Genomic DNA, 25,734 nt, shown 5'->3' with positions numbered 1-25,734 from the left:
TATTGGTTCGTTACACTAAGCCTGGGCGGAGCAGTGGTATAATCCTATCCTGTTATTCACACCTACGATAAAAGGGAAGTGTCGCTCCCTGAATTGGGTATGAACGACTCTGATACTGGCTTGTTAGCATCTATTGTTCTGGCTCGGCCCTGCCTTCACTTCATTTGCAAGACTAAGAGCTGTGGGTTTTGGTCTCAGTAACCTGCTGAACACAGGGTCCAAATTGAACCTCAAACCACCATTCCGATTCAATGATGGGTTCTGTTGTTTGACAAAAATAGCAACTAGTGCTGAGGGAAAGAAAAAGGAGACACAACATGTCCAGAGAGCGCTCTCAACCTGTGGGTACCCACGGTGGGCTTTTAACAAATGTCAAAAGAAGAGAGTAGGGAAAGAAACCCAAAAGCCCACAGAAGCAAAAAGGAGAGGAGTGGTAGTCCCTTATGTAGCGGGGGTCTCCGAAAAACTCCAGAGGATCTTATGGCAACACAAAATTCCTACCTATTTCAAACCAGTAAATACCCTGAGACAAAAATTAGTGCATCCTAAAGACAAGGCTCCAAACCAGAAACAGAGCAATGTGGTCTATTCCATCCACTGTAAAGATGAGGAATGCAAAGAGCACTACATTGGGGAAACTAAGCAAATGCTCCAAAAAAGGCTTTATCAACATCGCAGGGACAATGCTAGTGGTCCTCAATCAGCAGTACATCTACACCTGAAAGCTACCAATCACTCTTTTCAGGACAGCGAGGTAAAGATTTTGGCCAAAGAAAACAGATGGTTTGAAAGAGGAGTAAAGGAAGCTATTTTTGTCAAACAACAGAACCCATCATTGAATCGGAATGGTGGTTTGAGGTTCAATTTGGACCCTGTGTTCAGCAGGTTACTGAGACCAAAACCCACAGCTCTTAGTCTTGCAAATGAAGTGAAGGCAGGGCCGAGCCAGAACAATAGATGCTAACAAGCCAGTATCAGAGTCGTTCATACCCAATTCAGGGAGCGACACTTCCCTTTTATCGTAGGTGTGAATAACAGGATAGGATTATACCACTGCTCCGCCCAGGCTTAGTGTAACGAACCAATAGGAGGAGGGTGTTGGCACACCAATTCCGCCCACTCTTACTATATTTAAGGCCTAAGCTACCAGCACTTATGAGTTTGCTGACGAAGCTCTTCGGATGAGGAGCGAAACGTCCGACACCTTCTACACAGAAGTACAGATGACGTCTCAAGAAGCCTTTTCCTCGTAGACCTACAAAGTACACTTGGAAGAACAAGAGGTGAATAAATGTATTGCAACTGATGTGAAACTGATGAGGGGTAGGATTAAATAAGCTTTGCTTCTTCCTACTCCTTTTTGGACATGCAAAATTGTGAATTGTACTATGTGATGTGCTGCTGTTTGACTCATGAATGTTCAGGATGAATTAAAACCATGAACCATGAACCGTGATAATAACAAGCCTAGTAGTGCTTGTTAGTAGTGCTTGTAGTGCCGTTGATCTGTTTAAAATCAATGTCAATTATGACGCCAAGGCTGGTGGCTGTGGGACTGACATGGTTCTTGAGGGGACCCAAGTCCATGAGGGGGCCGCTGTGATTCAGGAACATAACTTCAGTCCTCCCCTCATTGACCTTTAAGAAATTTTGAGCCAACCAGACCTTAACATCGCTTAAGCACTTGAGAAGGGGTGTCAGGGTGGCATAGATTTTTAGTGAGTGGAAAATACATTTGGCAGTCGTGTGCATAAAAATGATAAGAGATGGCATTTTTTTGACGAGGTGGAGTCCCTTTGTCCCACAGTAAGGCATCTCCCTGACAAGTAAGACCTAAACCACTCAAGGGCAGGCCCATGGACACCCACAGTTTTCCAAGCGAGATAAAAGAATAGTATGGTCCACTGTGTCAAAAGCAGCAGTCAAATCTCAAAGCACTAAAATGGCTGCTCCACTAGTATGAGTAATTAAAAACAGGTTATTAAAAACCTTCAGATGTGCAGACTCAGTGCTATGAAAGGCCCTGTAATCTGACTGGAAGCTGTCTAAAATTACATTTTCATCTACAAAAGGCTGCATATGTGAAAGAACGTGTTTTTCCTCAAATCTTTGAGATAAAAGGTAATTTTGAGATAGGCCGATAATTCGATGAAATTGAAGGATCAACACCTGTTTTTTGGTTGTTGTTTTTTTAAAGCAAAGGTTCAACAGCAGCCTTATTACAAAAGGATGGCACAATACCAGAGGACAGGCTGCTGTTGATGATATTTGAATTTTCTTTTTTTTTTCAGTATTGGTAAATAATACATGTTGAATACAGGAAGGGCACAAACAAAAGTATTAGCAATTGATGTGAAACTGAAAGGGTATAGGATTAAATAAGATGGGCTTTGGTTAGCATGTTGGCCACATAGTCAGGAGAGATCAGGAAGACCTGGGTTTGAATCTCCGTTGGGCATCTCTGTGTGGAGTTTGCATGTCCTCCCACGTTCCAAAAACATGGATCTTAGGTTAATTGGCGACTCTAAATTGTCCATAGGTATGAATGTGAGTGTGAATGGTTGTTTGTCTATTTGTGCCCTGCGATTGGCTGGCGACCAGTCCAGGGTGCACCCCGCCTCTCGCCCGAAGTCAGCTGGGATAGGCTCCAGCATACCCGCGACCCTAGTGAGGATAAGCGGCATATAAGATAGATGGATGTATCCCAGTGTAACCTGTATGCATGCTCAAAATAAAATTAAACCATTACCAAGCCTGAATTTTCGCTCCCTGTTACTGTAGTAGGCATGTGTCAAAAATGAATAAAAAAAAACTGTTTCATCTCTATGTAGATTTTTATCATAATTAAGAATTTTTTTTTCCCTCGAATGTAAGCATTCACACTTTTATCATATTCAAATGCCATTTTAATGTTTGTTGTCTTCATTTAGTGTCAGCACTGTGTTGCTCATTGACAATCATTTTATTTGCAGCTGCTCCCCACAAAAACATGATTACATGTATATTTTTGATGCACTCGGCTAAATGAAATGCAATGTAAATTACACAGTAATGACTCTGCAAGTAAAAACTCATTAGGGTGGAAGCTATTTTTTGTTAATGACGGAAGCTTTTATATACTGCTGCTCCAAGTAAAGGCACACAAGTGCATCTAAATGGACAGCAACAGAACAAACTGTATGTGTGTGCATGTGTTGACCTTATCCATAATCCGAACACACATGCTGAACTCACAATAACACCATGAAATGCATTTACAACCAATTTATTCTGTGCACACACAGAGCCCATTTTAGTTTTAATTAAATGAAGCACCATTGTGCACTTAATCCACTTTTTACATATACACTGTAACATGACGTAATAGATGCCATATATCACATACAGCAACGTAAAATTTAGGAGTGGGACAAGAGGACACAAACGTTAGCAACACTATTATAGCTATGTGAGATACAGTTCTAACAGTCACTCCCTTAACTGTAGCTGACTGACGGATATTTTAAGAAATATAGCGACGCCTGCTTTTTTACAAAACTGTGTCCTACCAGCAAAGTGTTGGGCGTATACACGGCTGGGGCTCATCTAGCTAGGGGCGGGTCAGGGACGAAATCAGGTTTTTCATTCATTCAAGAAAAGCCATAACTTCAAAAGCAACCATTAGAGTGCCTCTTCTCTCAAAAGTGGAGCAAATAAGTGAGGTAGATGATGGATTTTTCTCCCGTATGCTGTAAAAACAAACTCTAGGGGCACATATTACTGTTAGAACATCATTAAAAAGTCATTTTTGCTTAATATGATGTCTCTGTGCAGGAGTCTAAAGACAAGCTGAGGGATATCACATCCAAACTGGCCCAAGCCAAAGAAGAGACCGAGCAGATCCGCAAGAACTGCCAAGACATGATCCGAACATACCAGGTCACACACACATTTTGTATTTATGTATAGAGTAGTAGTTTTCATATGAGCCTTGTGATGGTGCTAAAGATCTTCCTCTGGCTACTGTTTACTCTGACTTGAAGTAACTAAACTATGTCAGCAAGTAATAATAGAACAATGGCCCTGATATGAGAGGACAAAGTGGGTAATGACACGATTGTAACGCGTATTATTTGTCCTTCAGGAGTCCGAAGAGATCAAGTCTAACGAGCTGGATGCTAAACTGAGGGAGACCAAAGGAGAACTGGAGAAACACAAGCAGGAGCAAACAGACCAATTAGAGGTGATACCACTTTGCACATTAGTTTATATAAATGACACATTTCTTTTAGGTGATTATAAACGCATGCCTCCCATTCATAGATCTTTAAACCAAAAAAATTTGTATTTTCAGCTGTTTTTGTCAACTCCACAGGCATAATTGCCGTAACAACAAATGAATGATGAAGCAACATGGACTCAATCCAAACACAATGGCCTGTTTTCAATTTGTTTCCCCTCCCCACCTCCTTTTATTCTAAAGGGAATGACATAAAAATAAATGGCCTAGAAATAATCAATACGAAGTAGAGTGTTCGGACAACATACCCAGAAGACGTTGCCCACTTCCTGTCCACTTCCTTCATTTACCGTGAATGTTTATGAGCATTTTAAATTGAATTACAGAAATAGAAAGGTGTTAAAGCTGCTCTTGTTTGGAGGGAGATTGAACAAACATTTCAGTTTGTTGACTCAATGTACAATTCTCACTTATAGTCCAAAAGCTCTAAATTTCACCTAATGAGCAAGTCACCCAGATACCTGTTGTTATTTTCTTCCTTTATCATAGTCATTATGCTCAACAGAACATAAATAATTCAAAACAAAACATCTGGGTCTCCATTAACATGGCAATGAGAGGGGAAGGCATGAATTAACGAAGCAAAGAGGAAATACATTTGCCTCTATCTCATTTAGCGGGATGTTGTCTTGGATACCGCGGGCCACTAATAGCTTCTTGGAAAAGTTGACGAGCACCAGTCTCATGTAATGGCTTTGTTTAAAAGATGAGACGCAACATCATTTACCTGCCGCTTTCATGTTCTAATGAGCGCACATCAGAAATCATTTTAAATGATTTTAAATGACGCGGTTCTGATGAAATACAAATAGAACAGAGGACACTATATATTGAGTGGTTGTTTAAAACCCCTCAGTCAGTCAATGGAAAATGTGTTTCAAGTTGAATATTTAATATTGTGGGAAGAAATATGCATCTTTACATTCATCCAAAGACATTTTCATGTGTGTGAGTTGGTTGGTTTGGTGCCATATACTGTCTCATATATCAAACTGGGGTTGGTGTAAAAGTATTCTTAAAATTTGATTTGGTGATAATCCACATCGTAATGATGCCATAAAAATGCATATATATTTTTAAATTATATATTAATGTATCCATCTATTTTCTAAACCGCTTGTCCTCCCTACAGTTGCGGGGGGTAAGCGGAGCCTATTCCAGCTGACTTCAAGCAATACAGTCAAACCTGTCTTAGCGGCCACCTTTATAGAACGGCCACCTGCCTACAGCAGCCACTGACAAATCCCCCGCAGCAAATTTACATGTACATTTACATGTTTTTCAATCAATGAAGCCGTCGTGTGTAGACTTTAATTACTGAGTCCTAGCTCAGTCACAATCATTCACAAGATCCACACAAACTGTCAGTTGTTCCACATAAAAAAAAGCCGTCTTCTTTTGAGCTTGCTATTTCCTGGTCAAACATGTAACTTTAAGAGCATTTGCACCAAAACATTACCGCAAAGTAGGCTGGGAACAGGACGTGCTTCCAGCGTAAGACATTACTAGCACAGCTTTGTTCTGTGGGTGGTAGATAATATCAAGCCGAGTAGTGCTGTACAACTTTTATCCGCAGTCCCACAGTGCCTTCTACTGGTCAACATTTTTAAAAATTCCCTTTTTTTTTTTTTTTCCTCTACTGGTCAACATTCACACTGGACGCCAACCTGTCTATAGAGGCCACCTGTCTGGAGTGGCCACTTTTGCAGTCTCCCTCTAGTGGCCGCTATAGACAAGTTTGACTTGTATATTAATTTATAATAGGCAAAATACAAGTAACGTCTCAGTCTAAAATTATTTGTACACATCAACATGGATTGCTGAGTATGTATACAGTATCTCATTTTATGATAGGCAAAAAATAATATAACACAAATATGTCTATGAATAATAATAATGTATCAATTGCTTTTCATTTATGTGAATTTGATTTTTGGATAATGAAAACATATTTTCAAAATGTTTTTCATAATAAAATTTGGTGAAAATCAACTCAAAATAATAGAACAGGGGTGCTCACACTTTTTCGGCCTGCAAGCTACTTTTAAAATGACCAAGTCCCAAAGATCTACCTCTTACTATAAATATAGAAAATATATATATTTACTATGTTTATAAAAAAAAAAATATGAGTACGTATTTATGTACGTTATACATGTGTATCAGGGGTGCACACATTTTTTCCGCATGCAGGTTACAAATCAAAATGATCTACCTCTTTCTATAAAACATAACAAACATAACATAACATATATAAAATCTGACCGGTAAACTTTGAAATTAATGATGTAAATATGTAATGTAATGTAAATATTAATGATTAGTATTTCACATTCACATTTTCAAAGTTTACAGGTAATCAAAGTAGTTGATATCATAATGATATTCAATATGGCAATAAAGATAATTGCACATAATCCCTCAATAGTTGTGTACATAACCTGATTACTGGTAATATATCATTCAAAATAGCTATGTAACGTTCATTGGAAGACACAGTTCATGTATTACAGCCAGTTAGCATTTGCCATCAAACATTATCGATATACAAGAATTGAAAATGATTATGCAAAAGGCACTGCAGCTGAAGTCCATCCATCCATTTTCTATGCCGCTCATCCTCATTAGGGTTGCGGGGGTATGCTGGAGCCTATCCCAGCTGACTTCGGGCAACAGGCGGGGTACACCCTGGACTGCCAATCGCAGTGCAGACAAACAATCATTCACACTCACACACTAACTCAATTTTGAGTCTCCAATGAACCTAACATGCATGTTTTTGGAATGTGTGAGGAAACTGAATTACCCAGAACGGAGAGAACATGCAAACTCCACACAGAAATGGCAGGGGAGAATCGAACCCAGGTCTTCCCGATCTCCAGACTGTGACTTTTGGCCAACATGCTAACCACTAGACCACCGTGCGACCCTGCAGCCTAAGTCAAGGCAACATATTAAAAAGGTTTCAACAATGGGCACATTTTCCATTTCATCATGAAATAATAGTTTAAGAAGCGGACGTGTAGAAAACACTGATTTCTGTAGTGGAGTTGATGACACAAAGCAAAGCCATCAAACAATACACTTTTTTTTCTACATAACTAGCTGCTACAAGTGAACAGATAACTTTTGTTACAGTTATAAGCATATTACCGCTGAGTTAGTTTATCCATAATCAGAATAACAAAGATGAAAGTTGTATCTTCGTGTGTAGCTTGAAACGCCGCGGGGGAGCAAGAGAGAATCAGGAGGGGAGCTTAATGTCAGCTGACTGATGTCATATGACATCTACAAAGTGACGTTTACGTGATCGACCCAAACTACCTTGGCCATCTACCGATAGCTTGCGATTGACGTAATGGGCACTCCCCTAATAGATTTTTTTTTTTTAAATCTCTATACAGTATTTTATAATAGGCAAAAAATAATATAATAATATGTGCATTAAAAATAATAGCATGTCGATTGTTTTTCATGTATGTCAGTTAGATTTTTGGGTAATGAAAACCTATATCATAAGCACTTGGAGTTGTCAAGATCTGATGATGGTGTTAAGTGTAATCTTATCTCATTTGTTCAGAGTGTTTAAACTGGAATCCAGCTGTGATCCAGCTTGCACATTTGGATGCAATTTAAATATAATCCCATTGAACATGTGCAGATACTAGTGACAATTAAGCCTCTTGAGCGCTCTTGTTTTGTTATTGTCATTCCAATGTTGACAGATTAATGTCCATGTTGCAGGTGCATCGCGTGAAGGCTAAAGAGCTGGAGGACCTCAAGAGGAGTTACAAGGAGAGCATGGATGAGCTGGACACTCTCCGCACTAAGGTTTGTCACGCTACTCTACTCACTCTTTGGTTTTACATTTTCTACCACCACCTCATGCTATTTGGTAAATAATAAATATTTGGCAATAGCAGAAAGCAAATACAAATTGATGGAGTGGACATTGAAAGGGTGAAAGAAAATAAATTTCTGGGAGTCATAATAGAGAAAAGATGAGCTGGAAATCTCATGTTAAAAATATATAACATATTGTGGCAAGAAATACATTAATTGAATAAAGCAAAACTCATCCTTGATCAAAAATGACTCTATTGCTCTCTGGTATTACCATATCTAAGTTATTGTGTGGAGATATGGGGAAATAACTATAAAAGCAAACTCCACTTGCTAAATTTACTGCAAAAAGATCAGTTAGGATAATCCATAATGCCGCGGATAGAGAACATACAAATCCTCTATTTCTAAAATCACAATTATTAAAATTGGCTGCTCTAGTAAATTTTCAAACAGATAAAATTATGCATAAAGCAAACAATAACCTGCTACCCAAAAATGTCAGACAGTTCTTCTCAACAAGAGAGGAGAAATATGACCTCAGGCAAAAATTAAACTTAAAACACTTACACGTGAGAACAACACAAAAAACCTTCAGCATCTCAGTATGTGGAATCAAATTATGGAACGGATGGAACAAGGGACTCAAACAATGCACCAAATGAGTGATTTCAAGAAACAGCAGTTGATGTTTGCAAAATATAAGGAAGAAGAGTCCTGAACCACTGTGTACAAAATGCTATGTCCAATCACTACAACACTTACTACTAACTCTTCATTCCTGTGAGTTTATTGTCTGTACTCACCCATACCCAACTATGTTCTGTTCTATTTTAATTGTCAATGCTATGTCTAATTACTACTACATGTATTACTAACTCTTCATTCTTGTGAGTTCATTGTCAGTACTCACCCATTATCCAACTATGTTCTGTTATGTCTATTTTATAAATACAGTCAAACCTGTCTTAGCGGTCACCTTTATAGAACGGCCACCTGCCTATAGCAGCCACTGAAAAATCCCCCGCAGCAAATTTACATGTTATAGACCCTGTGTATAGCAGTCACCTGTCCAACGCGGCCAGCGGCCACCCATTTTGTCTCCCTTGGTCAATATCTGACCGCATTTAGCGGCCAAATTACCGACTCAAGTAGAAGCTTCATGCACGAAAAAGTTTCGTTTTTCAATCAATGAAGCCGTCGTGTGTAGACTTTAATTACAGAGTCCTAGCTCAGTCACAATCATTCACAAGATCCACACAAACTGTCAGTTGTTCCACAGAAAAAAGCCGTCTTCTTTTGAGCTTGCTATTTCCTGGTCAAACATGTAACTTTAAGAGCATTTGCACCAAAACATTACTGCAAAGTAGGCTGGGAACAGGACGTGCTCCCAGCGACGCTACAATAAAAAAAACATACGCTAGCATGCATGCGGCAGCGGGAGCAAAACTGAGTTCGGTTGTACTTAATTGAAGTACTTTAGAATGTACTCACGTTATTTTTCATCAATCCTCATCCACAAATCCATCAAAGTCCTCATCTTCTGTATTCAACACAAAAAAAGCCGTCTTCTTTTCCGTTCGCTACTAGTCTGTTATTTGCTTTTGTTATTTGTTATTCAGCTCCGAAGCAAAGAAGGAAACTTCTCCTGTTGCTTCTGCCAACTTTATTTATTGAACGCGGCCACCAGACAGCAGCTCAGAACACACACACATCTCTCAGCATCGTCTCTCCTTCCTGCTTGCCCACAAGGCAAAGGTTAAACAAGCCCCACTACATAGCTGTCCAGCCAATGCCTGTAAGAAATGACACCGTTTATTTCCTGGTGTGCACTGGTCAATACTGTAATGCCGCTTGTTGTGGGGAAGGAGAGACTCACGTCACCGATGCACTTTAATGGCTTTATTAAAAGCGGAGAACACTGCAGGACTTTACATCCACGCCAACATAAACTAACTTCCCAACTCTCTCGAAACTCACAGCTAGCACTGAGCCTAGCTCTCCTGCTCGGGACGCCCACCGTCACTTCCCGTCACTTCCTGATGAACTAAAACTGTAATGACACTCTGCCGTATAAAAAGTAAAATATTAAAAACAAGCGTAAGACATTACTAGCACAGCTTTGTTCTGTGGGTCGTGGATATATTCTATCAGTTATTATTAAGCCTCTAGCTTCCTTTTAGTAAGTAAAAACATTGGCTATGATTGCACTACATTGTCATGTAGACCTACAAAGTACACTTGGAAGAACAAGAGGTGAATAAATGTATTGCAGCTGATATGAAACTGATAAGGGGTAGGATTAAATAAGCTTTGCTTCTTCCTGCTCCTTTTTGGACATGCAAAATTGTGAATTGTACTATGTGATGTGCTACTGTTTGACTCATGCATGTTCAGGATTAAAACCATGAACCATGAACCATGATAATAACAAGCCTAGTAGTGCTGTACAACTTTTATCCGCAGTCCGCAGTGCCCTCTACTGGTCAACATTATTATTTTTTTTTCCCTTTTTTTTTTTTTTTTTTTTTTTTTTTTTTTTCCTCTACTGGTCAACATTCAAACTGGACGCCAACCTGTCTCTAGAGGCCACCTGTCTATAGCGGCCACTTTTGCAGCCTCCCTCTAGTGGCCGCTATAGACAAGTTTGACTGTATTATTTATTATGATTGTCATATGAAGTAGTTACAGTGACAAGAGCTTTGACTACTATATTACCACATTATTACATGGCCTTGCTATTTTCCTATGTGTTTAAACCAACAAAGAGTGCACCAGGCAGTGAACAAATGTATTGCAATTGATGTCAAACGGATGGGGGATTAAATAAGCTTTGCTTCTTCCTTCTCCTTTTGGACACAACTGTGAATTGTAATATGTGTATTCCAATGTAACTTGTATGCATGTTCAAATAAATGAAACCATAACCATGACCTCCACCAACAAGCTTGTCTGTCACTCTCTGTAGTTGAAGTGTCTGGAGGACGAGCGTCCGCGATGGGAGGACGAGCTGAGCAAGTACCGGGAGATCATCAACAGGCAGAAAGCTGAGATCGGTCGCCACAGGGAGGACCTGGACAAGATCGCCGCACTTCAAGAGCAGCATCAACGGTAATAGCCCTCTTGTCTATTATTTGTTTATGAACAATTTAATTTATATTTGTGGTTTGGGTCCAAAAAACATGGACCAAAAATGGTGCATCCTTTAATTTGGACAAATTTGTGATAATTTGGATGGCTCTCGAATGTTGGATTGCATGAGATAAAAATATGTCTTGGAAGATACATTGTGGTTCTTTAGAGCCGTCTGTATTGTCTGTGCTTAGTGATTCTGACCTACTTATTGGCTTATTTGACTAAGTAACCCATTAAATTCAAAGCATGTCTCTCTCCAGTTAATGAGATTGTTTAAACAATGTTTTAATGCGGCATATTGCAGCGACCAGAAGGAGATCACGTCTCACTGCGAGGAGGTCGACGCACTAAACAACCAGATGGCCGATCTTCAGAGCGACGTGCAGGGCAGCAGGGAGCGCGAGGCCGAGCTCCTGGGCTTCACCGAGAAGCTCAGCAGCAAAAACGCGCAGCTGCAGTCCGAGAGCAACGCTCTGCAGGCACAGCTGGATCAGCTCAGCACCAGGTTTGCCGAGCTTCAGGCCAAGATGGAGGAGACCAGCAGCATGCTGGACGAAAAGGTTGGCAACTCTGAGCAAGTCGCTAATGTAACTGCATCATACTGAAAGGTGTTTCTAATATTGTGGGTTACATTATTCAGCTACATGAGGGGTAGCTCATCATATAGCGCAAACTACAACTAAAATTTGTTTTCACATGTACTCTTCTACTTCTTAACCACTGCACAGAAAAGAGTGACAATGTACCCCTACTGTGTTGCCTGTGCTATTATTTTTCTGGCAAATACACCACATGGTGGCGCAGTTATTAAACTAGGGATGTGGATATCTGATGATACCAATACAATTCCGGTACCAGAGCTCAGTTTGCTGTAGTATGCAGGCCAGTGATAATGTAGAGACCCGGAAGTTTTGTATAGTGTTGTGATGTCTGACTGTTTTGTGTGGCTGTGAACACGTCAGGCAGCAAGCTTGCGTGTGAGGCGTGAGTAAGGAGGACGACTACAGTGCACGTATGTATGACTGGTATGCTGATATTGCAACCCGATAACACTGGATCGAATCGGCCCCATCTCTATGTTAAACCCTATTAAGTCGTTTTGAATCAAAATTTCACCATAACTTTGTTAGCTGGATTGTCAGCAGGATTGTTTCAGAAACGGCCACCATCAAGCAAAACGTCCTTGGGACTTCATTGACTAATGCAGGGGTGTCTAACTCGTGACATGGAGGACCGAGACACTGCAGGTTTTCTCTCCAACCACCAGCAGGTGGTTTTAATTGATGAGCTACTTCGCTCAAATTGAAGGAGATATTGATCATTAAAATCTCCTGCTTTTGGTGACCGGCTGGGAAAAAAAACCTGCAGTCTCTTGGCCCGCTGTGGCATGAGTTTGACATGTGGTTTAATGATGATAAAACTGTGGATATCTGTATTACATTTATACTAGTATGTCTCTTGCCCATAGGGGGCGCCGCAAATGTCACAGTTCATGTGTTGGATCCCTTTGGTATCTTTTCATTGCTTTATAGCAGTCATATTATTTCCGCTCTTTGCAATTCCGTGTCCTCCATCCTGCAGTCACGGTGGCTCAAGCATGAAGAGCTGCTGAGGCAGCAGGAGGTGCAGGGTCTGCAGGAGGAGCGGATGGCGCTGGAAGCCGAGGTGGGCCAACTCAGGACACAAGTCGACGAGTTGAGGGACGAGCTGGTGACGCAGAAAAGGAAACAGACTGTCAACATGAAGGACCTGACCAAACAGCTAACGCAAGGTCAGGAAAGCAGTATTATAGAAATTCTGCTCCATTCTCCACACTCTGTGCAGTATAACAGGCCTGCTGATAAACCGACATAGGTTTTAATGTCAGCTTCTATGTGCAGATAAAGAGTGTTCGCTCCTACTTGGTTCTCTGGTCACACACGCTAACCTTAGCACACAAAGTTCAGCGTTCCCATCTCGTATGCAGGAGATGTGCACATGTGAAGGAGGTAGCTCAGGTTTCCTTAAGGGAGCCTGTGATCTTTCACGGTAGTCTTGATGACAATTTTATATTCATTTTGAAGTCTCATTTTAAAAGTTTGGCTAACCCACATTACTGATATTGACACAGACGTGAGGAAAGTAATAAGGCTTCACTTTGGAGTATACTTGACATCTGGTTCAATTTAAATGTAAGGATTTGACATGCACACACCATAGGTGCGTTATGAATAATTCATCCACTCACTTGATTTCACAGGGTGAAAATTAAGGTGATTAGTTCACAAATGGTCACATTCAGACCTAATTGTGCCCCCACTTCCTACATACTGTTTTTATGAATTTCATGCATTATTTACTGAAAAATTTAGGATTGGGGGAAGGCCAATTAGTTTATGTGTTTTTGCTAGAGAATGGCGTGCATGTGAGTGACAGGAGGAAAAGCTCTGACTCCCTTGTTGAGAAGTCACTTGTTGGTTTGCATGAATACATATTGTATCTACACCCCAAATAAAACACCAATAGCACTCATCATAAATAAATTTAAAAAATTTAACAAAACTATCATTAATCCATGTGATCGGTATCACTATCGGCCGATTTCAGTCCTGGATGATCGTATTGGAATCGGCAGTATAAAACCCTGATCGGAGCATCCCTAGTTTTTATAAACTCGCACGTCCGATCCCAGCAACGTATTTATATGTTTTTAAAAAAAATTTTTTCCCTTTTTAAATGTTTTGTCCCTTTGCTAGTGGGCGATATTTTCCAGAAGCATACCTATGTTCTACTGATTACAGCTGATTACTAAATAACGGAAAAGGTAGAATCAAACTTTTTTTCTGATGAAAGAAAGGAGTCTAATCTCTCTTTTGGGAGGTTCCTTGTTTATATAACCATAGAAAACAATATTCTGTGTGCCGTGAAAGATCAGTCAAAATCGTCTAAAATGGCTGGTGCTGAATGGATTGTCTTTTGAACAATGGTTGGGATTGAATGAGTTAAGCATGAGACTGTGCAATCAGGGCAGTTGCTATTTTTTTCAAGCAAGAAAATAACATTGTGGTGGTGTGTGTGAAGACAGAAGTCCTTCACACACACCACCACAATGTCCCTTGTGAGGAAGACGTCTATTGTCCATGTATACATTTCTACACCCTTAATATAAGACATATTTTTGGGATATAGTACCGTCTATATTCGGGTTAACACAGTAATTCGTGTTTTATTTGAAATCACCTTTTTTCTTGTTCTGTCTCAGCGCGAAAGCGACTAGAGCAGGTTGAGAATGGAGGCTGCGATCGGGATGGCGGCAGCATGGGGAGCAGATCTAGTTCCTCAGGTGCTTCCTCTGGTTTGTTCAAAAAATAATAAAAATCTTTCATTAAAAAGGCAACCAGTGTGGTTAAAGTCATGTGACTTAAGTCATGACTCATGTTTCCCCTTGACAAGGCTCCTTGAACGTACGTCACGGTGGCAACGAGGACCGCTCGCCAGAGAGCCAAACGGGCCCCTCGATGATGGTCGTAGACAGCTTCCCGGAGGTGGACAAAGCCGTGCTGGTGGAGCGTATCGTCCGTCTGCAGAAGGCGCTTGCTCGCAAGCAGGAGAAGATCGAGTTCATGGAGGATCACATCAAGCAACTTGTGGAGGAGATCCGGAAAAAGACCAAGTGAGTGACTGCCCATAGCCTTATTCACACTCGATGGGGGACACAATTACATCAAAAAAATTGTCTGTAAGCATAAAAATCAAGGTAGTGTAAATTCAGCATAAATACTGGCAGCAAAGGGAGCAATCATGACTTAATAATGTCACTGTTAGAATTACACATTTATACTGCCAAACAAATAAAGAAGAAAGCAACATTTCCTTCATTTGTTCAAGAAAACAATTACGTACAAATAACGACGTACTTTAATTAATATTTGTTAATATTAAATAAATAAAAAAATCTCCCTCATTGTACCACTATTTGGACCCCACATACCACCAATGGTACTTGTACCATAGTTTTAGAATCAGCATATGAACAACTGGTTATCTGCAATCATGTGTTACTTAGATTGTGACGACCAATGACACTTCAAAGTAGTGATAATGCCATTTTTAACACTGTGACTGATTAGAAAGTGAAGCATTAGTAAAACTATACAGGAAAACTACAGTCGGTGTGTAGGTGAAGTTGGTGGAGCAGTTTCCAAGGCAAAAAAAACACTGTGCCATACTCTTTGCTATTTATCACAATAGCATTTCTAAGAGTCACATTTTGTTCCACCATACATCACTCTCGCTGCTTATCGCCACTTGACCTTGAAGGACAACACATGCTTTACGCACGTTAATGAGAGCGCCTACCCGCCTTCGACTTACAAATTCTTACCTACACCTTGTTCCAAAATGTAATAAGAACTATTTATAGCCGAGTAGAGGGTGAGCCATGAATGAATTGGCGTCTTTGGTGATTCATATTCATGGCCATTGCCTCAGAGAAAGGAAGCGTGTGAAGGACGGACACTCGTCCAAATGGACCTCTGCCAAGTTTCAGGGAAATAGGGAGTTCCACTTCCCTCCCCTTCCACCAATAGACTCTCATCATTGGAGCCACTAAATCCATTTCAGCACAATGAGCAAATCCATTGACTTAATACATGCAATGATTAGTCCATCCAAACACTCCACTGAGATTCTCTATCACATGACAAAATAATTTCCAACTGGCGTTTTGGCTCAACCTACATTGAAAAAGTTACAATTTAGGACAGATCCCACGGTCGACTAGCTAAAATTAGCTTTGTCAAAATCTCAGTTAACTGAGGAGGAGGAGGTGTAGGAGGAGGGTGGAGGGCGATGTTGCTCTTTCTAGAACATGGATGTCGATTTGTCTTGTTGTGTTTCTCTTTTTTTCCCCTCCAGGACAGCTTAGTGAACATCAGCAAGATAAAAACGATAGATGTGGCAGATATTAATTATTCGTACAGGGAGTGCTTTTTAGGGGTAAAGCCTGACTTGTAACTTTACATTGAATGATGTTTTCTATAATATATAATAATTTACAATTATTATATATTAAAGTCTAATGGGTATTATAATAAATATGTCATATCCAGTATACCAGGCCTCATTAGGGTTAAAGCCTTTTATAATTATTTTTATTAAATACATGTGTATACATTTTACACAATTTTTCCGCAAATATTTTACATGTATTACAATCTCATGTGTGTGATAATGAATATACCATTTCGTGTCATATACTGTAGTGGCCAGAGCTGTTTATTTACTCAACTTCAGAGAGAACCAGGTGCTTATTAGGGTTAAAGCCTTTTATTATTTTATTACCAGGCAATAATTAGGGGTAAAGCATTCCCTTTTATTAATTTTTTGAATAAAATTGCATAATATTTGCTACTTATGACCATGGGGTCATAAGTAGGTCCAGGCTGGTCCAGGCTGATCAGAACCCCTGTTCTAATAAATTTTTTATAAATAATAATAACGTAAATATGAATAAAAACATTTGAGTACATATTTAACAATAAATATCAAAAAATATTCTATTGAAGAAATTATCTTTTTTTGAATTTTCCTCTTTGAAATTCAGCCTTGCAGATGCCATGTCTGTTCTACAGGTAGTTTTATTTGCGGTATGAAGCACTCATCAATTAGAGCTGAAGCCACTATATGAGGAAATTCAGAGTTCAGTATGTGAAACCAGCCCTCCAAAAATGAAGTGTGAACCAACCACCTTCACTCCACGCAGTCGCTTAATTTTCACACCCAGCGCTCGTGTTTTGCGTCGCCCTCACCCAGCGTCTTTCATTTCTATTATTATTATTTTTTTGTTTTACAAAACACTCGTGATGGAACTGGGGTCAAAATATGGATCCCTGCAAGTCTAGTACGAATTTAGTACGAAGGTAAGTGTCCTTTTATATGTCCAGCCTGGGTGTGGGTATGCTCTGTAGTGCTTAGCAACTTCTATTTACTTCTTATGTGTTTCTAGTCTATATTTTGGGGGGGATATGTGGAACGAAAAGCAAGTGTCTCCTTGCAAAGTCAATAATTATGAAAAGAAACACATGTAAGAAGATGTTTAAGATGTTATCCTCTCCTCCTTAGTCCACGCTTGTAGTCAGCATATTTATTATCTCCACTGCAGATAAAACGCTGAGTAGTGCTTCTGCTTTTTTTTGCAGCTCTCGAATCACCAAGCCTTTATTTGTTATATCGATGCATGATCTTTGCTTGGATTGTCACCAGTGCTTTTCTACCTTTTTAATAAAATACTTTATTTTGAACGTTAAAACACATTACATTTTAAATGACCACTAATAAAGTCATTAGCCTTGATTACAATACTGTAAGTCTTGAGGCCCTTTTTAAGATGAACTTTTTACCCTTAGGTCACAAAACAGTTAAGCATATAAAATGCAATGTAAAAGACCTAAGTATAGATATGTTGGGTTTTTTTTTGGAGTGTCGCCAGATTTAGAGACAAAGTCGCCAAGTTTGCAACAATGGCTAGAATGCTGCTCATGCTATCTAGATCCATTGTCGTCTCCAGTCATGGTCACTTTGACACATGACACAAGCTCCCAAATAACTGTCTTCGGCTATGCCTGCCGGTAAGTAGCAGCTCGTAACCCAAATTTTAGCTTGCAGTTCAAAGCAAATAAGTCATCCGAGAGACGGCTAGTATCTAAAAAAAACACTCGTTAGTTGGCGCAATCGTATGCTAAGTCACAACTGTATAAATGGCAATAAAAAAATACTGGCAGTACCTCACTTCTCTCTGGCAGTCAGTGTACTTCGGACAATTTAACTCACAGCGACAGTAGATACAAATAACTTTGGTCTTGTTGCGAGAGCCATCTGTCAGGGTTTTGAAGCTAAACTTACCATTTAAAATACCCTTTTTCTGTGTCCAGTTTTCCTCTGTATTTGTTCCCACTTGTGGCTCCACATCCACTGCTGCGTTTCCTCAAACTACGGTGTGGGCTGAGGCTCAAACAGGACATACGCACGCATGCTAATTGCATGTAAAAAGAAAAACAGTGCATTAACGTGTTAACTTTGACAGCCCTAATATAAAGGTTTATTTTATTAATTGTTGCATTTTTTTAAAATACTTTTATTCCATTCCATTCTTTTTCAATGGGGGAAAACACTAAATATGCATAATCACATGTGAAACTTGTTTTCCCTTTACTTTGAGGTAGAGGTTTAGATCAGAGGTGTCCAAACTTTTTCCAGCGAGGGCCACATACTAAAAAATGAAAGGATGCAAGGGCCACTTGGATTTTTTGTAAAGCAACACGTGTACAGGTAGATATGCTAAGAAGCTACAGTATACGTAGCGCAAGAAAAAACTGCATTTCACCTTTGTAATACAGGTGAAATGCTACTAAAAATTAGGTATGTTTTATTTCCATCATGCCAGTTTATTCTTGGGAAATTGCGACTTTTGTTCTTCATTCGCTTATGACTTGTTTCCTTAATATTTTAACTTTATTCCCGTAAAATTACAGCTGTTTTTTCCATTTCTAATGTTTTTTTCATTTTCCAACTATTTCATTTTGGCCTTCCTCTTTCCAAGTTTATTCTCATAAAATTGTAACTTTTTTGCTAATTAGAAAACTTTTTTTTTTCCTCTTAATATTTTGACTTTTCTTTGGTAAAATTTCTGCGGTTGATTTTTTAAAATAATTTTCCAAATATTTCAACCTTCTTGTATATTTTCTTCTTAATATTTTAACGTTATACATTTTCCCCCAACCTAAACTTCCAAAAATTACAACATTATTCATCCTTTTTGACAATAAAACCTTTTTCTTGAACATTTCAACTTCATGCTACTAAAATGACATTTTTCTCATACTATGACTTTATTCTTGTGAAATGATGGCTTTATTTCTTTGTTAGATGACAACTCTTCTCTTAATATTTTTACTTTGATTGATTTTCCCATTTTTGCTGCTGTTGTTGATTTTTTAATTAAGTGTTAACTGTGCTACGGGCCGATAAAATCACAGCTGAGGGCCACAATTGGCCCCCGGGCCGCACTTTGGACATCCCTGGCTTAGATTTATTAGGTATTCATTGGATATGCATTGAAATATGTCAGGAATACAGTAAATCAAAAATATGTGATTTTAATGGGAGTTAATGGGACCAATTTGGTCCCAAGGGTATAGTGTGTCTGCATTTATGCAAATCACCTTTTCTGTACACCTGACTAGTGTTACTGCATACCAATTTGAGAATCCACATTTTGAGCTAGATATGCTACCTTCTCCACAGAATCATCCAGAGCTACGTGCTCAGGGAAGAATCGGGGGCCCTCTCGTCGGAGGCATCGGACATCAACAAAGCCCACCTGAGCCGGCGGGGCGGCATCATGGCGTCGCTGTACACGTCCCACCCAGCTGACAGCGGGTTGACGCTGGACCTGTCACTGGAGATCAACAGGAAGCTGCAAGCAGTGCTGGAGGACACGCTGCTGAAGAACATCACTCTCAAGGTATGGCATCCATCTGTTCAGAGCGCTGATTTGATTGCGTATAATATATAATATATATACAGTGTGTGTATATATATTATATATTTACATGTCATATTAAACTTCATGATATTATTTTTAAGCCTATGCAAAACCTTGAAAAAAATTCAAAACACTTAAAAAGATATAACAAGTGATAAATTGATACTACAAGTATACATACTGTATAATAATAGTAAGTAGTGACTCGAGATTAGGATTGGGCATCGTTTGAATTTGAACAATTCCGTTTCCGATTCTTCGTTTCGATTCTGGTTCCTAACGATTTTCGATTCCGATGCTTTTAAGAGGTCATAAAAGTTTGCATGGTTTAAATGAGGGCGCTAACCAGAGTTCTTTTTGAATGAAATGTCTGAAATTCTCAATGAATTTTTTGATGATGTGCACTTTTTATCAACTTTATTTTGAATTTCTTACAGGGCTACTTTCAACCAGTATATACTGTTAATGTGAAACCATTCAACTTGAATATAAACTTTATGAAGTTTCTTTTTACAGGAGTACACTTTCACAAATGTTTACTTTTGAAAAGTAGTATAGTTTGTTTGTTGCCTTATTGTTGGTGTAAGCTATTTTTTTATGACACCGTTATTTTTACATACGCTCCATAATAATTTTTACATATGCTGCAAAATCTTAAGACCAGTTGACCAGCATTTTGCACATTTGGATCTTAATGAGGTTTTAAGTAGAGCTACAATATGCAAAAACAAGAAGGGCGAGTGAGACAAAAAGCACTTTGAAAAAGTAATTTATTGAAAACAACAATTAAACTGAAATAGGCTGTTTATCAGCTGATCAAAAGTTTAAGACCATTGCTCAAAAAATAACAAAAAACTCTCCAAACCAGAACAAAAAATGTTCTCAGTAGGACTCAGTAATGAGTAGCTCCACCGTTCTTGTTAATCACTTCAAAAATGGGTTTGGGCATGCTTGATGCGAGTGTTTCCAGGAGGCTAGTGGGAACATTGCTCCAAGTGGTGAAGATGGCTTCACCAAGGGCATCAACTGTCTGGAACTGATGGCCATTTTTATAAACTTCCCTTGCCATCCATCCCCAAATGTTCTCTATGGGATTTAAATGAGGGGAACATGCAGGATGGTCCAAAAGAGTGATGTTATTCTCCCTGAAGAAGTCCTTGGTCAAGCGAGCATTGTGAACTGCAGCGTTGTCCTGTTGAAAACCCCGGCTGTTACCACACAGACGAGGACCCTCAGTCATGAGGGATGCCCGCTGCAACATCTGCACATAAGCAACCGCCGTTTGACGACCCTGCACCAGTAAGGGCCTTAATTTGGGTCGAAGACCGCCCTGTGTCTTAATGGATAGCCAATCGGATCCTCCGGCTCAGCGCAGGTGTGATTTTTTTTTTGCATTTACCACTTGAGTTTTTTGTTCCATAATGCTCAGAATCTTTCAAAATCTTACTGCACCCAACCTCAGCAGCAATGGCACGCTGCAAGAGCTTTAGCCATCAGGAGGGCATGACAGTGTGAATGCCCGATAATGATTAGCTTTTTGGCTTTTATAGTCTGTGGTCTTAAACTTTTGATCAGGTGATAAACAGCCTATTTCACTTTTTGTTTTGTTTAAATTACAAGTTCCAAATGTTTTTTGTCTCACTCCCCCTTCTTGTTTTTGCATATTGTAGCTCTACTTAAAATCTCATTAAGATTCAAATGTGCAAAATGCAAATTCTAGCAATTTTTCAACTTGCCTTAAAATTTTGATCAGGTCGGTATGTAAACAGGATAGTGCTCTTATTTTGAAGGCCCGAAGTGTGTTGTGCGAGTTGAGAAGGTCCCTTAACTGTTGCTAACACAGACGGACTTTGCACGTGTATAAACTTGCCTAGCTGTAGCCTCTGCTCCTGTCCTTTCGTTTACACCAAACTTCCACATCAGCTAGCATCCTGAAACCCTTGCTTACATTGGCATGAGACAGACGTCATTTATTGTTTGACTTCCCTGATTCTGACTGTGTAGAGGAAGTCCGACAGCGCATCAAAAATGAGGTACTGTGTTATTTCTGCAACATGAATGTGTCAACATTAATCCTGTTGATCATGCACCTATCTTTGATTGATATCATTGTGTTGCAAAATGCTGCACTGAGCCGACCGATCACTTTTATGAAGTTAAGCCAAACGTTTTAGCTGCTTCTTCTTCGCTGGTACTCACCGCTGTTTCTTCAGGTGAAAGAAGCGGCCATCGAAAATAGGACTTGAAATAAAAACTTTTTAACAATCCCAGATCGGACTATAAGTCCTGGTTCCCATGGATGCTTGAAACTCTATGCCCAACCCTACCCGAGATCCTAAAAAAAATATATCAGAAATTCAAAATGAATATGAATATTTATCCTTAATTATCTGTTGGGATGACTAAAATCCTAAAATAAAATGGTTATCATCAATGAATTCAATCTTAATACCCTAGTGAGGATAAGTGGCATAGAAAATGGATGGATGGATCATTTAATCTGTTGAGATGACTAAAATCTTAAAATAGTTAATCGTTAAAATAAATTAATGAAATATTAATAATTTAATTCTCTGTTAGAATGCCAAAATATTAAAATAAAAATAGTTATCAATTAATTAATTAATTAAATAATAAATGAATATGGTGAATGAAAAGATTTCATTTTCATCCAGCATTGATCCCTAAAAATATGTAAACAGTGACTGGAAAAGCTTACCGGGAGTCATTCCTCTTGAAATACTTACAAAATATAATACAATTTAAACTTCATAATACGATCATTTTAAAGTATGTATTTATCATTCATATAAACTTAAATGTAAACTACAAATGTTTCCTTGAAAGTCACCATTTGAAAGGATCGATCTAGACAGCGTTCTAACACCGATTTTTTTTTGTTTTTTTTTTATAATTTTCTTTTTATAAAAGCAAAATTGCTGATGACCTTTTGATTTCCAGGAGAACCTTCAGACATTGGGCGCAGAGATTGAGAAGCTGATAAAACAGCAGCGAGATCCCGTGGACGGAGCAAGGAGTAATTAATAGTCCAGGACTAAGTGGACATGATGAAGGACTGATCATGAATGTGCCAGTAGCATCTCTTCTCCTCTTACTTGAATCCTTCCATCTCCTGATCTCTGGATCTTCTTCTGCAATGAGCCATGCCATGATCCTTCAGTGGACCTTTTAAGACCTCAACAGGGCATCGTAGTGAATGTAAAGAAATGAAGCATGGATGTGAATCTTGTCTTCTGGTAAGTCAGTGAAACCTCCATGCCAAAATGTTCCAGCCCGTCATGACGTCCATACAGTACGTGAAGCAGCAGCCATCTTTGTGACGCCGTGCTCAGCTTGCAGAAGTAAAGTACAGCCAGTCTGAATGTCAGTTCTTTTTTCTAATTAATTTTTTTTTTCCAATTTGATTTTATTTCCTTCACCTATTTTTATTTTTATTTTTTTTAAGGGTAAGCTCTTTTAGAAAGTCTCATTTCATTGAAATACTTGGGAAGAATTACCTCAGACATTTTGGCGTTTTCTTCTCCCACTAGTCACACGTTGTGCCGCACTCGTAGCTCAAAATCAGGGGCAAAAATCTAAAGCAACATCATTTTCTGTTTCCTTGCATTTTTGTTTTGTTTTGTTTTATTGCAGGGGATGGCGCCATTTGTCATTGCAACGTAACTATTCCATGCAACAAAATTAAGCAAAAAAAAATCAATCAAATCATTTTTCAATAAGGAAATTCATAGATATAAACAATGTTCAAATATATACCGTACGTACATAATGTATTTTAAGGAGCTGTTTTGTGGGAGTGTATCACTATAGTATTACTATAGTACTATACATTATAGTACAGTACTTATGTTGCAGGGAAATGAATGATGTCATATAGTGCACTAAGACGTTTTCATTGTTTTAGGGTTTTTTTCACCACGTGCATGGTACTACTTAGTAGGGAAATGTCTTAAATGTTGAGGTATTCTTACCACAGTTTTTTTTTTTTTTTTTTTGGGTGTTGTAGCTCCAAAAACTTCTATTCTAGCCAGGGACAAAGTGCAATGTGCTTCCTTTCTTTTAGCATGTGTTTGACATGTACAGATGTGCATACGTGACCACACGCGTGTGCCTTTTTTTGTTGTTGTTTTTTTTGCATTGTTTTTGTTCACACCTCATGTTGATGAATATTGATCAGTTTTTGCATTAAGATCACAGCAGACATTTACTCTTAAAAGTAAAAATACAAAAAAAATGAAGGGAACAGTTGAGACAAGCACTTGTATGCGCTTTTTAGGTTTACCCCTGTAATGTACGCCCTGAGGCAACACTGAAATGTCAATTGTGGCAGCACATGACCTTTACTTCAGCCAATTAAATCCAATTATTTTCATAAAAATGTGTTGTTTTTTTGTCCCACGCCCCGCATCTCCCTCCCCCATTCTGTGCAATCCGTTTGCGGGTTGTGTCAAACTGTGATTCTAAACTTTGTAGATTCTGTAAAATTGACCTTTTTAAATGGAGTCTCTCTGTGTATTTATACAGGTGCATCTCTATAAATTAGAAAATCGTTTTGCGTGTTCTGCGTTTCACTTTTTGAATTGAACTACTGAAATAAATGAACTTTTCAAGGATATTCTAATTCATTGAGATGCACCTGCATATGCAGTGGAATAAAAATGACATGAGTCTTAACTTGATGGAGTGGTTTGGTTGTTTTTGCTTTTGCAGTGTACATTTAGTGGCTTTTTTTGTGCATAAGGCAGATTTAGGAGGCCTTTTTCCCCAGAAGGTGCAGCATCAGCGATGCTGGAGGTCAAAGCGTATGATTTAAGCACCACAGGGATTCCAATGCAACAGCAAGAGCCAACCTGCCTGCTTGAACGTTACAGGAAGTGAGTGTCTTTCTGTCATACGTCTGCAAGATGTAGCTCCACACAGCAATCAATCACCAGGTAAGGAAAACAACCCATTTCATTTTACTTTCTCATGCTGTTTTTTTTTTTTTTTGTAGGTTTCTTTTACAGGCATTGATTCTGCAGAGAGGTTATTTTTAGCTCCCGGCTTAGGTTGACCACTCTTGATTCATAAGGGCTAACCTTTTATGAACATAGCACAGAAAATAGTTGTGCAACTGCCATGTGAAAAATGGAATACAGGATAAAAAATTAGCTTTGTAAATTATTTAAGTGGACTTTTTAAAAAAAGATATTTTCTATTTTTATTCTTAAGAAAGAACTCATGTCATGGCATCACCAGAAGACTACAGTACTTACTTGTCATCCAGTGGAATAATTGTGATGTCATCTCGAGACTCATCCCAGCCTCTAGGGTCATATTTACATCAAATCAGGGGATTGCGTCAATGTGTTGTGATGTAACCCCCCACCCACCATAATTTTCTAGCTTAGATTTACAAAAATGCTTTCTTTACACTGTTCTCTTTACTTGTCTTGCTGCTGTAACAAGTAAATTTCCCCGCTGTGGGATAAATAAAGTACATACATACATACATACATACATAAATGTGTAAGTATTCTTAAGTGTTTTTGCAATTATTTTTTGAGTACATTTCTACTGGATGTTTGTTAGTTTTTATTTTTGTAATTAAGTATATTTTTATTCTGTAATATTAGTATTTTTGAGGGGTATTATTTTTCTTTTTTTTTTTGTTTCTATTAGATTTACAGTTTTGGAATTTTTTTCCTCTTCAATGTGTTAGAATTATTGTAATTAAATGTTTTGCAATCACATTCATTAGTATATTTTGTTCATTTGTTTTCATATTTTTGTACTTTGTGTTTCTAACCATTTTTTTCTGCATTCTTCTGGTCGTTATTAAAATGAGAACAGTCATGACTTGAAAGTGGAAGAATGCATACTGTATGTCATGCTCCATTATTTATATCTCTCACTGGCTTTCAACGGAGGTTCCGCTCCACTCCAGGGTCGC

The 25,734-nt window shown here is 38.7% G+C and overlaps 1 protein-coding gene across 3 annotated transcripts in view; it reads left to right on the top strand.

Moving 5' to 3' along the window:
• ccdc186 (coiled-coil domain-containing protein 186) overlaps positions 1-24,475 on the top strand; it is a 40,608-nt gene extending 16,133 nt beyond the window's left edge. For 2 of the 3 annotated variants that reach the window (XM_054764262.1, XM_054764242.1), the window contains 10 exons: positions 3,814-3,918; positions 4,124-4,222; positions 8,024-8,110; positions 11,091-11,233; positions 11,562-11,817; positions 12,839-13,028; positions 14,499-14,591; positions 14,690-14,909; positions 19,541-19,760; positions 22,743-24,475. In XM_054764262.1, coding sequence (XP_054620237.1) covers positions 3,814-3,918; positions 4,124-4,222; positions 8,024-8,110; positions 11,091-11,233; positions 11,562-11,817; positions 12,839-13,028; positions 14,499-14,591; positions 14,690-14,909; positions 19,541-19,760; positions 22,743-22,826 — 1,497 coding nt within the window. In that variant the 3' untranslated portion in view covers positions 22,827-24,475. The remainder of the gene's footprint in view (positions 1-3,813; positions 3,919-4,123; positions 4,223-8,023; positions 8,111-11,090; positions 11,234-11,561; positions 11,818-12,838; positions 13,029-14,498; positions 14,592-14,689; positions 14,910-19,540; positions 19,761-22,742) is intronic. The other variant, XM_054764252.1, reaches the window with a different exon arrangement.
• Positions 24,476-25,734: the final 1,259 nt, after the last annotated feature.

Source organism: Dunckerocampus dactyliophorus, chromosome 2 (genome assembly GCF_027744805.1).
Source record: "Dunckerocampus dactyliophorus isolate RoL2022-P2 chromosome 2, RoL_Ddac_1.1, whole genome shotgun sequence".
Lineage (NCBI taxonomy): Eukaryota > Metazoa > Chordata > Actinopteri > Syngnathiformes > Syngnathidae > Dunckerocampus > Dunckerocampus dactyliophorus.
This window is presented reverse-complemented; position numbering and strand designations above follow the sequence as displayed.